Here is a 13,936-nt window from a genome sequence, read left to right as displayed (position 1 = left end):
ACAGTGCAAAAAGCAGCCAAACAAATTATGTAAATAAAATTAAAATAGAAATGCAGATATATGGTTTTATTATTATTATTATTATTATTATTATTATGGTATAAAAGGTGTATAGAATGCATGATAATGGGAATGGGCAGTGCTGAGTAGAGTCCACGCGCTCCCTCTCAGTTCCGCTCACCTGATGTACACCCGCGAGCGCGCGCCTCCCATTCAACATCTTTACTCGCGCGAGAGAAGGACCCCGCGCCGGTTAGCGCGCGCGCGACACTCCTTCTGGACTTAGCACCCTTTCCTCTCGCCTCGGCTCCGGTGAGGCTCCGTAACTTTGATGGGGACTTGGAGCGGCGCGCGCGAAAATGCCTGTGATGAAAGGACTGCTCGCGCCGCAGAACACGTTTCTGGACACAATCGCTACGCGCTTTGACGGAACACGTGAGTACTCCGGCGCCTTTTCGACTTCATTCACCACTGATGGAGAAATACATTGTTACTGTAAGAAGAGGTGACGAATGGTCAGATGGGCAAAAGTTGGACACGTCTGTTCTAAAGGCACAGGCAAGCCACTTCTGATGTTTTAATTCTACTATCAATATCATATAAACTTTAAATTCAGAAAATAAAGATCACATATGGATTCAAATGCACAGAAGTGTCCCCAAACTTTTGCATACATACATATTGTTATTAAGGCATAGGACGTTCATTTCATCCCCACATATTGGTTTAACCACTTACTAATCCTCTGAATCCTTATATTATTTTTCATCTTGAGATTAAATGTGAATAAAAATGATCACACACATTGTTATTGCTTATTAATCTGAAATGGCAATGATACACAGCTATTGTAAAATAAAAGCAATGTTTTGATTATGAGAGTGTGAGTGAACTAAAGTGTGGACCCATAGTGGCCATAGCTTAAGGTGTAACAGCCTAATTAATCTATTTACTGTATATATTTGACCCTTCAGACTCAGATTTGTGATGTATTATACTAGAATGGAAATTATATTTGTTCATTGAAAGTGAGGTAAAGATTTTGGATATCTTCAAACTAGAATATGAACTTGTGTAGATGCTTTTGAAGATGCAATGGAGCTCTGAAATGAAAGAGAAGGAGGGAAGTTTGCTTGGTCAGCACCATGGACAGTGCTTGAGGGATTTCCCTTCATGGTCATTGCAGGACAGTTGAGGGTTTTCAAAGTCATGTCCTGGAGGGGCTGCAAAGATGAATATTTTCTCTGTGTTTAGCTCAGAAAGGTCTAGAAAGTAGTACCACTAAGAGAATGCTCACTATTTGAGCTAAATATTTACACAACATTTGGTACAGGGACTTACTGTACTAATTATGTAACAGATGTAGGCTAATGTCTTACCCAATAAGTTTTATAGGTACAGTGTGGTGTATTTGTATCTGAGCAGGGACTTCTGCAGACAGGGCAGTGGTGTTACACATTGCACTACACCAACCACAATAGTAAAAGGACTACAGTGTCAATGGATACGTCTTTTAGTTATGGGATATTATTACTCTATATTGTGCCATAATCCAAATGGTTCAATCCCAGGAAGCTTAATGATTTGGAATGGAAAAAAAGGGGCAAGTGCATAACAAAGGGACAGTGCTTTGTCCTCCCTTAACACTGCTTAAGTGGCCATGAGCAAGCCACCACCAACTGCTCCATAGGCGCTAAGGTGTCTGTCCACCACGTGTGTGTTCACTGCCCCAATGGCTAATATGTGTGTGTGTGTGTGTATATGTGTGTTTACTGCCATAGATGGGTTAAATGCTGGGTGTAGCATTGTACTCCTGTACATAATTCAAGTTCATTCATTCTCTGTAACCGCTTATCCAGTTCAGGGTCGTGGTGGGTCCAGAGCCTACCTGGAATCATTGGGCGCAAGGCGGGAATACACCCTGGAGGTGGCGCCGGTACTTCACAGGGCAACACAGACACACACACATTCACTCACACTTACGGACAATTTTGAGTTGCCAATCCACGTGTGTTTTTGGACTGTGGGAGGAAACCGGAGCACCCAGAGGAAACCCGCGCAGACAAGGGGAGAACACACACCAACTCCTCACAGACAGTCACGCGGAGCGGGAATCGAACCCACAACCTCCAGGCCCCTGGAGCTGTGTGACTGCAACACTACCTGCTGCGCCGCCATGCCGCCCATAATTCAAGTTTCCTGCTGCAATTCCATTTAATTTTTTAAATATATGTTCTTCTAATCATATCTGGAAAATGATCCTGCACCCTGTATTTTCTCCAATATTTTAAAATATATATATTTTTTGTTTGTTTAAGGGGTCAATCCAGACAAGTTGCAGATATTTACCATACAATGTGACTGTAATGTAGCCTTAAGCACAACTTTAAGTTTGAAAAATGCATGTACAATTCCTTAATATGTTAGCTTAACGCCTCCTGAACCATTCGGTGTACTTTAAACTTACTCATACACCAGCCGTTTTGTAATTATCAAGTGTTTTCGGGTGGGCAGGGTGGTCCTTTTTCACCCTCTATCACATAGTGTGATGCTGATTGTGTGGGAGTTAGTGTTCTCACTGTGTAGAGCTGAATGACATTGCATCAGAGATAGTTTGAAATGTGTAGTAAATTACTTCACAACAGAGAGTGCATGGTCTAGACTTCCTCCTCTCAGCATGGTGGAGGTCTCTGATTGCTGAAGAATTAGCTAGTGAAAGGAACTGAAAATGATTTAATTTGGAGAAAACTAGGGTAAAAACAAAGATAAACAAAAACAATATTTCTAGTTCCAGACTTCTGATATAGTAAGCTCAAACCATGCTTCGAATCACTGACTGTGAGTGGTTTGGTGTATTCCCCCAGTGTCTACGTTGGTGTCCTCCAGGTGCTCCAGTTTCCTCCCATAGTGCAAAAACAGCTGCTGGATCGTAGATTGGCTGTGTGAAACTGTTCATAGCTGTGAATGTATGACTGAATGTGTGTGTGATGGACTGGCATGCTGTCCAAGGTGTGTTCCTGCCTTGCACCCAATGATTCAGGGTGGGCTCCAGACCTACACCATCCTGAACAGGATGAACTGGTTAAAGAATATATACAATGAAAAGTATCATTATATTTTATGCTTATGGTACAATTACCAAGAAAGCTCGCGTCCACTGGTGGGACCACACAAACTGCTGATTATGTACCTGAAGCAGAATTACAGAAAGAGTGTCATAAACTGTTGTGGGGTAACGCTATACAGTGGGGCTTAGGCTTAGGCTTATGTTTATGGTTAGGTTTAGGCTTAGATTTAGGCAAAGAGTTTGAGGTTTAGGCTTAGGGTCAGGGCCACGTTTAAGGGTGATTTTACATGCTGAATAGGCATCAGAAATTAACGTCTACAGAAAGGGAAAATACATTTCATACACATTGTATGAATCATAGGAATGTTTCTTAGTCATCTATGGTTTATAACATAATATTAATTACAAATTCAAACATTCACCTGCTTTTTTTTTCATTTATTTAACAAAAAAGAACTAAATAATTAAGTATTAAATGAGACGTTCATGATTGTAAAAAAAGAAAACAAACAAACAAACAAAAAAAACACTCCAGAATATGTTTCCTCAGTTGTGCTAGGCTTTTTTCTATCTCACAGCTGAGAAAAGGCATCTGGAGTTTTATAGAAAACAGAGAGTACTCCAAATGTTAAAAAGTAGAAACCAAGATGAGGATAATGCGCTATTCCTGCACCATAGGTGTGTAACATTTACTTATTTTTGCTGCTTTTGATTACTTAAGGTGGAAATATCCCAACATTCTGAAGAAGGCTAATTACATGAAAGAAAAACAGAACAATTGTATTACAAAACTAAACAACTCGAGTTACAAATGAGTTTCTGTGGTAATTCAAACAGTGAGTAAAACTTACAGAAGTTAAACTTCAGCCACATAGAAACAAGAGTTGTTTTTTTCTCCTCAAACATACCACTCTACCTTAAAAGATGTGGAGTTTCTAAATGTAAACAAACCAGAGAGAACTATAGTTCCCCATAATCATAGATGTTCCCTTTAATACACTATGTTCACAATCCATACATTGAAATCTTTTGCATCAGCTTTTATATGATTGAATTCATAATGAATGAAGTGACAAATAAAATTTTCTCTCTTGCCATTTTCAAATGACTTAATTTTTAGGGTTTTTATTTTTGTTGAATAAAATTACTATGGTGATATTTAATACTACACAACAGTTACCATAAAATGACAAAAAAGTGGGAGAATGTTTGCATGTTGAGTTACAATTATACATTAAACAGAAAAATATGAAAAAATTATTTTAATTTCACACTAGGACCAATGTGTGTGACATTGGCAAAACCACTGCTTTGTAGGTTGTAAGTGTATAAGTAATGTGCATTTGTGTGTGTGTGTAAGACAGGGAGAGTGAGATGTTTGTACGGTTCATGGGGATGACGCACCATAACTGCAATGCCCAGGAACACCAAAGAAATTTAGCCTGGCCCTGGCAGTACTAGTGAATCTTACTTTGAAATTGATTCCAAAATCCTGTTGTTCACTCAGCATTTCATGTTGTCAGGGAAGAGTAATCAGCAAAGACCTAAATAAGAATGTAATAGCAGATATCATACGCTCCAAGAGGACACATAAAGTTTTTTTTTTGTCCTCTGTTGGTAGCGACCAACATCGATCAAATTTAATTGGTGGCACAGAGTCAGATGGGATTTTGTCTGGAAGCTTGGCTTTGGTCAGTTGTCAAATAAGCCCGCCTCGCTCCCTGTCCCTGGTGAGAGGCACCTTAACTAATTACAGACACGAAGCTGCTGTCTGACTTGTGCTCTAGTTCAGCTCCAACAAAGGGGCTCTGTGCTGAGCACTGGGATTTTTATGAAGGCAGAAAATACTGTTAAGATTACAACACTATAGAAGTGTACTCTCTGAATTACTGTACAGCGGATTGGAACACTCCTACACTTTTAAATACACAGGCACCGCCCTCATGTTACTTAAGTGGTACCTTCAACTATGGGAACGTTTGATTCTCTAGTGATCCATTTTATGTGAAGGAAGAGTCTTTTTAAGGTTTAAAGAACCTTCATATGATGCAGAGTTTCTATGTTATTTGGGTTTTTCAGAGTATATTACAATTTTATCACAGTTATAAATTCCTCTTTTTTACATGATATTTTCTCATTTTTATGATGATTTAACTTTTCTTTTCTTTTTATAAAAATGGTAAATATGATGTTTATATACTGTTTTAACATTCTCTACAGTGGTACTTCCTCCTGGGACTGAAAATGCAATATACCTTTAACATTGTTGATGTGTCTCCATTTTTGTTGATGTTTACTATACAATTTGAACACAGCAGCTGTCCTTCAGACTGTGTGAAAATGTAATCATGAATGGACCAATAATGCTCCAAGATTACTTTGAAAAATAAAATTGTTGTATACATTCCATTGAAAGTTAAGAAGATTTTTTGCCCTCTCATGTAATGTTACCATTTTCATGCTAGGAGATCATGAGTATCATGAGTAAAATGACCATTTCCGTTTTGGAAATGCATAGTCCCAAATAGAGTCTCAGATGGGCAGATTCCGACAACCAGGGTTTCTGATGTAACTAAATTACTAAATAATTAGTTAGTTGTAAGTACTCAATTACATAATTAAAGCTAATTTCATAAAAACATATAATTACAAATAATTTCGAAATATATTAATTTGATGAACTGGGTTGAGTTTAGGGGGTTTAATCAATGACCAGAGGGAGAGATTAAAACTTTTTCAAGGTTCAGATTTGGAACTTAAGAAATTTGCTTTAGTTTGAAGGCACATTTGTTTTGTTTGTTTATATTTGTTGAAAGAAAGTGCTGCTATAAGCTGCTTCACAGCTTGGATATGGTTTTATTCAATTTCCATTCCTAAATAATTGTTTCCCAAAGAGCCTCTCAGTGATCAGTGCCATGGAGAACTATTTCTGTAAATAGTATGTGTGAATGTGTAGAAGCTTTGTGGACTTTTTAGGACCTCTTTATAATATCAAGGATATAGGAAGAACCTTTAATTTAGAACACCCTTAAAAGGAGATGGAAGGAAATTTTCTCTGTAATGTCACAAATGAATTTTGGTTTTCCATTTTAGTTCCTTAAAAAAAAGATTTTTGGATGGCTCTTCTAAGAACCTTTTCTGAAACTGAATGTTGAGTTTTCAAACTACCATAAAGATTAAAAGCCTGCACATTATATAAAGGAAGAAATAATCTTACACTGGCATGGAATTTTTTTTAAACCTTATAAAATCCTTCCCCGACAAATCTCCAAATGGTTCTTTGGGGAGCCAAAATTATTTGTTGTAAAAGAGTGTCTAAAACATTATGTGGAGGTTCTATTAACTTAAGAATTTCTTCCCTGTCAATATATCTCATGTTCAAACATGGTTCATCACAACAATCATCAAATGAAAGGTTCTTGATGGAACCAGAGGTTGATATTTAATGACATAGCCAAAGCTGCTGCATTTTAAGTTCCTTTTACTTTTTCCAATGCACAGTTCCTCCATGGGTTTCAGCATCTGCTGACCCTACTCTGTCATTGTACATGGGCTACCATTTCTTGGCTGAGTTGCTGTCATTCCCAGTCACTTCTATTTTGTTATAATATCACTGGCATTTTAGTGTGGAATATTTAGAAGCAACAACATTTTACGACTGGTGGCATCCAATCAAGGTACAACACTGGAACTCCTGAGAGTGACCCATTCTTTCACAAATATTTGTAGATGCAGTCTTCATGTGTAGGTTCTTGGTATTTTATACACCTTTGGCCATAGAAGTAATTGGAACACTTGACCTCAGATATTTGGATGGGTGCATGAATACTTTGGCAATATAGTGAATCTTCATCCACACTGGGTAGTGCAAAGTTGATGTCATAAAATAATGGTTTATGCACTAAAATTGTGCATGATATGTCAGATTAAAAAACAATGTTTATACCATATAAGCTTCCCTCTGTCCCTCTGTCTAATGTTTAGTGCACTGTCTGAGTATAATAGTATTAGTTTATAATTTGTGAAGTGCACTACATAGGGAGTACAGCACTATATGAGACAGAGACGTATTCCATTATCATACTCAAAAACTGACTGGTTCCATGTATGCACTTTGGATTTTTTTGTATACTCATTGAACAATACTTGAAAACATACTGCATATTACACACTTAAACACCAACTAAAATTAATTTTGGGTGTCCAATACTAATCAATGTGTCCAAGACTGAGCAAAAAAAAATCACAGTGAAACAGTGATTCTGGCAGGTTCTTGCCCTTGTCTGGGATGGTACTTGGCAGACTAGTTTGACACCCTTTTTTTCAGGAGCAGATACCATTTTAACAGGATCTAAGGCTACCATGGAGCTTTGCAGCTCTAAATATAAATTAATGGAACACTCCCACCACAAGTAAGTATCCTGGGGGCTGTGAAATTTGCACAGCACCAAACTGGCTATATCCCAGTGGGCCAACATTTTTGTCCTTGAGGAACGGCAACTAAAATGGCAGAGAATGGCACCAAAACGACTGAAAATAGCATCCGTCACACAGCAAACAACATCAGCAGCAGGGCTAAATGTGAACTTTATAGGGAAGGCAGATTGGGAATTTCAGACTTGGTCTCCAGGTATAAGGGCTAAATATATGCATGGTGTCCATGGAGGACGCTTATTGTCATCATCCATCTAACACTGTGAGGCAAACAATTGGGAAATGACCCAGATATTAAGACTCATATAAGCATGCCGCAACAAAAAACATCCATCGTCTGTGAGGAGTACGATTCAGTTATTCAGTCACGACAAAAAAGCTCTCCATGCAGGTAGCTGTCAGTGGTGGCATATGGTTGGTAATTACACTGAAGCAGAATATGAGTGTTTTTCTGGTGCGGAAAGAAAGTGAGAGAGAGGAGGGGAGAGGTTAACCATCATTTTAGGTGAGCACTCTTTTACAAGAAGATTTTTCAGTAATGGTTCATTTAGCACAATTAGAAGCAAAATGCATGACACCTTGGTCAGGAAATGGTTGTGTTTCTGGCAGCCTGCTCATTACAACTTCCCAACATTCTGCCAGTGCTATACAGTACTACATGCATTCATGCTTCAGTTCTGGCCCAAATTGAGTAGGCACACAAACGTCTGTTCATAAATCTCATTCTGCAAAGCTGTGGTGCATCCACCTCGACACAATTTTAAGTGTAAACGTATCATATGAACATCTGGTGTGACGTCTCTTCTGAGACCACTCTGTACCGAGATTTTAGCTTGCTGTTCTACCTGAAAAGCTACAACAGTGAACTTCACACAGCACGCAGACAGCTAATCAGTCACCATTAATAGGAGTGGAAGAAAGAGAGAGAGAGAGAGAGAGAGAGAGAGAGAGAGAGAGAGAGAGACAGCAAATATACAAGAAGTGATACAGTTCTCAACAAAGAGAAAAAGGAGGGGCAAAAGCAAAGAAAGCATAGAGAAATAATGGGTTTTTCATATTACAGTCTTCTCCCTATTTAAAGCTGAAAGCAATTTATATGCTTTTTCTGACTCACTTATTCCTTAAATTGAACATTCCATAATGTTTTTAGTTTAAAATTACAGCTTCAGAATCAATAAGATGATCCACCGGCCTATAATAGTGAGAACAGAGCCTCTGTCATTACTACTCTGGGCTCCGCAATGTAGAAACGGCACTTTGTCATTTTTTACAGATGGTTAAGACTTGCGGATCAAGTACAGGAAGTTGAAGCAGTGTAAGTGACAGAGACAGGTGTCACCAGGCGATTTACTTACTGCCTTCGCACCAAGCATTAACTTAACATTTAAAAACATTTAATTTAATTGCGAAGTCTTAAGCATAATCAAACCATGCTGTATTAAGTGAGAACAGTGCATCATCAGTGATATAATGATTACATCACTTGATATAAATTTTTTTCAGATTTTATAACTTCCATACATAGTTCCACAGAACAGTTACTGCAGTGCTGAGTCCAGAGGCTCTATTTTCCATATTACAGGTCAGTGAAGCATCACAATGATTTTGAAGCTGTCATTGTAAGTTAACAATATTACGCAGTGTTCCTTTGAAGACCCCTACAATGTTTACTTTTGTTAACCTTGTTAGCATATCTGTGTGATGTTTTTATTTGCTAGATTTCATTGCTATTCCAGGCTCAGCACTGCAGAAACAATACAAAATCATTTATTATTTTGGTGATATTATTAAATTATTAGCAGAGTAGACTTTCTTGTTTGTGTTTCTGCCATTGTTGCAATATTAGCCTATTGGACACAGCTTTTAATCCAGATTATAAAGACTGAAATCCTAGACAAATGTCTGTTAACAAACGCAGTGTATGCTGCTCTTCTATCAGTGAAACTATAACGACAGGATTACAATGGCACCATAACACATGGTCTGGCTTCCCAAGGCCACTGTGTTTTTTCCCAGTCCCAAAGGGCTTCTTCTCTCCCAGTGAGACAGAACAGAATACAGATGGATCTCTCGCTCCATCTCTCTTGCTCTCTTTCCCCCTCTCACTCACTGAAATGAACACAGAAAACAGATTTAAGAATCCATATCACTGACATGTTAAGCTATTTTCACACATATATTATCCATTATTAAAAGTGAAGCATATACTTCCTTGTAAATTTACAGATTTTTCATACTACCTGTGATCCAGTTAACAATATATTTTCATCAAAAGTCTTTAATATAATTGTATGCTTTTGTGTATTCTGGACACTAGATTTAAATGTTATTTTTCTCTGTTTTCTCTATAGAACTTTTGTAGGACCATCTATCTGCCTTAACAGTTTGACACAATACTTATTTTATATGATTTTCATGATTTATAGCATTAATGTTTTCATATTATAACACCCAGTACTACATTAAGAAGGTAAAGAACCTCACACACAAGTATTGGGAATTTCTGTGTTGTAAACCAACCGGCTATAGGCTAATTATTACAAGCCTTTGACATTAGACAAAAAAATTCTGTCTTTGCTGAGATTTTTTTTTTTCATTCAGAAAAGATATTTCTGATGTTCTGTTGTGTTTAATCTGTTCTGTCTGTTGTGATTACAGACAGTTACTACAGTTTTATGAAAGAAAACAGTATTTAGAAATGTTCTATTTACTAGAAAAAACGCTATCTGCCCTCCTTCTGCATTCCCACTTTCAAAGGTATCTTCTTTATCTTTAAACTTAAAAAGGATAACATTTTTCATTCTGGCTAGAGAGTTTCTGTAATATTCAATCTAAGGTCATTTGTGCAGTGTGCTATTTGACCTGAATTGTTTCTCACTCATGGCTTAGTAGCAGAGAAATTCTATTAAAACTGAAGATTTTAACATTTCAATCAATAACAAATTTTATTTTTTGTAACCAGGAAAAGGGACCTTTAATCATGATTTGAATTAAATGAATATATTGTCTGTAGAGTCCTGTTTTGTTGGAAAGAAGAAAATCCATCATTTATATCCCTGGCTGCATATGACATTGACTTAACATCAAAACAAATGGATACAAATACAGAAGTGCTGACTGGAGCCTGTCAATACAGAATTCAAACTGCATGTACACTAAATGTCCAAATGTTAGTAGATGTCCTATTATCATCCACGTTAAGGGTTTACCCATTCTGGACACAGATATACAGAGTACACCAAACAAATTAAACGGAATTCTCTGCAAAAGCTGCACATGAGCTTATCCAATGCTAAGAGCCGATTAGATGGTATAAAGAAAGGGTGTTTCTAGACTTTAAGTTGTAATGGGGCACACACAGAATGTACAGGGACATTGCTGCTTACTACCTTCTAACTTCTACAGCTCCTAATTTAATTTGACATTGTCTAAAATTGACTGATTCATAAACAACCGTATTTAAAATGCTCATGAGAATTTTATGTTGTGTTGTGTTAAATGATCTTTCCTTTTTTTCTCTGTGGCTCGGGAATGAGATTGTTTGCTTTAGTGGTGTATTATGTATTTTTCTAGACTATACATTTATAAGTGGCCATAACCAAAATATATTGCTGTGAGCAATAATGACCTTGTATGTTGCGTGGCAGACATTCTTTTAAATATTAACAAACATCCATTACTCCATGGAAATAAAACAAAATAAACGGCCTCTGACTGAAAGTGTTAGCTGCTCAAGCTTTTAGAAAGACACTGGGGCATTATGGGAAATGTAGTTCCTTTAATGAATTTGCATGGCTTGTCCTGTAGTTCTGCTCAGCAATCCAGGTTAAAATCAACATTTTAGTAATTTTAGTGGGGCACAGCAACATTTTACTGGGGCACAATGGGCAACCCCCCTCAACCACCGCCCCTCCCACACATGCACACAATGAGCTATGGAGCAATGAAACCTTTGGGATGAGTGGCAATCCTGAAGTAGTACTTGATTTTGAGTCAAGTGGTTGCCATTAAATACTCTATGTTTATCCAATGTTTAGCCTTCATACCATACTTGGAGGCTGAAATGCTGAGCATTTGTCCACAGAGTCTATTCTTAGCTTATAGTGTAATTAATCATGTAAATGTGTACAGTACAAAGTAGGCCTAATAACTATTGATATGTTGGGGTTAATTGAATTTGTAAGTGGTGGAATAAATGGGTCTCTTCAGGCAAAAGGATAGCGGCTGTTCCATTGTTCCACAGCCAGGCAGTGTCTAGTGACTGAGGACAGCCCTAATGGACCTTTCCAGAGCAAGGTAGGAATAGCTGAATTCGAAACCAGCTGGTGATTGATGGCACCTGTTTTCTAGAGGTCAACCGGCCGTTCAGCTCGAAGAAGTCAACAACGCTGACGGCCATTATGCAGCAGGGCAGCCATTTCAATAATTCAGCCTAATAGGATTCAGAGCTACAAAACGGTTAGTGTGAATGGGACATTCTTGACTATACAGAATGTTGTAACCTACATAGAGGAATTACCATGGCGACGAGGACAACCTTGGTGCTGTATGATCATTTCCTGAGGTAACACTCGTGAAGGTTTTTTTTTTTTTTACACTTGTCTTGGATTGTAAAAAGAAAGGCCTTGAACACAGGTGATCCCATTAGAATAGAAAGCTCCAAAATATTTCCTGACCCCCTCTTCTGACACCCTCTTTTTTCCCCTTCAGTCCCTTGCTCCCTCCCTCCTCACACCCCCCTTCCCTCATTCTATCTCGCTCTCCTTGTGCTTCTGCCCCCCTCACTAATCATACTGGCTCTTTAAATAGCTCTCAGGTGTTACAGTTTGGGACATGAACTGGGGTGTGTGTGTGTGTGTGTGAGTATGTGTGTGTTAAGGGACATGAAAACAAACTGGGACAGTAGAGAAATGTGTCCACTTCTCTTTCTCCACTTTATATATCCCTGTATGCATTTGGCTTACTGTCCCAGCTTCTGCTATCCACACTATATATATATTGTTATACATATCTCCTTCTTTATATAAAATTTATGTTTATTTAATTAGAAAAAAATCAAACAAACAAACAAGAAACCCAACCACTGCTATATATTACAAATGGACCAAATTCATAACAATTTACATATATTATGAAAAATCCACCCTAATTTAGTCACATTAATTTAGGAATTTGGAGCTCCTACCAACCCACAAACTATGAAATAAATCAACCCAATCATTTGTAGTTTGATCCCCAGGGAACTGTGTTAACCTGTGGAAAAATGGTATAATAAGTCCAACAATCCAAAAACACATGTTGGTTAGTAGATTGACAGCAAAAGTGATTGCAAGAGTGTGTGATGTCCATGGTGTGTTCCTGCCTCATACCCAATTGTTTTGGCTAGGTTCCAGAGACACAGGATTAAGTAGTTGCAGACATTAAATGAATAAACAATGCTGTTTATGCTCTGCTGGGTAAAGGGGCAGTGTGCTTCCTAACCATCCCAGGTTTTCATGGACAACCATTGGCTCAGGAGCTGTTTAATACTTTCCTGTCACTAGCTCAGAGTTTAAATATCTGCATTAATTGAGGCTAAATTGAGGGTAAATATGGGAAATCACATTTCCATGTGCTAAATTTGATTTATGAACACATTTTTGGTGATATGAAGAATTTACAAAATCAGATGCAGAAAAAGGCATAAATACTTACTGAAACATTCATCCAATTTAAAAATACACAGTATGCTGACAAAGAGTGTCCTGTTAGAGGTAGCCAACAGCTGGTAGGGCTGTGGCAGTTGCAGTTAAGGAAATTAAATTACTTACCCTCATTTTCAAGTCCCACTCCTGTCATCATATAAGCCCTAAAACTCATCTCTGTTCAAATTTAGTTTTCTTTCCAAGAGAAAAACACCTTAATGCCTTAAAAGTGACTTAAATATAACTCTACACCTTAATCTTCATTCAGTATGCACAGATCTATGAATACAATATTAGTCCACAAACAACTCCACTTACCCTTCGGTTGTTCACATGCAGCTTGAAAGTTGATGTGACTGGATCCTTAGCAGTGTGTAATGAAAAGAAAAAAACCCTGGCTGTCTGAATTTGTCCATTTGAACACACCAGTTTCAAAGCAGAATTAAGCCATGGCAAAAGACTTATTTCATACATGACTTGTCTTGTACCTTGTAAAACACAGCAATGACATGGTAACAGAGGAAATAAACTTGATTTTTACTGGAAGGTGTCTTTATTGTCCATATTGGCATAGTGTATTTAGCAATCTGTTGTCATGACTCATGCAGACTATTTCCCACCTAGAAACAAATAGGCCTTTTTCACATATGAGGGAATATCAGAGCCTTATGACTTCACAGTGCTTAGATTTGAAAACCTTATTTTGATTTGTATGGCCAAACTTTAGTCATACTTAGCACTTTAGCATATC

General features: G+C 37.7%; 1 protein-coding gene across 1 annotated transcript in view; it reads left to right on the top strand.

The window, feature by feature from the left end:
• Positions 1-359: 359 nt before the first annotated feature.
• Positions 360-13,936, top strand: part of kcnh8 (potassium voltage-gated channel, subfamily H (eag-related), member 8) — a 95,611-nt gene continuing 82,034 nt past the window's right edge. The window contains exon 1 of the mRNA XM_066674310.1: positions 360-435. Coding sequence (XP_066530407.1) covers positions 360-435 — 76 coding nt within the window. The remainder of the gene's footprint in view (positions 436-13,936) is intronic.

Source organism: Hoplias malabaricus, chromosome 6 (genome assembly GCF_029633855.1).
Source record: "Hoplias malabaricus isolate fHopMal1 chromosome 6, fHopMal1.hap1, whole genome shotgun sequence".
Lineage (NCBI taxonomy): Eukaryota > Metazoa > Chordata > Actinopteri > Characiformes > Erythrinidae > Hoplias > Hoplias malabaricus.
This window is presented reverse-complemented; position numbering and strand designations above follow the sequence as displayed.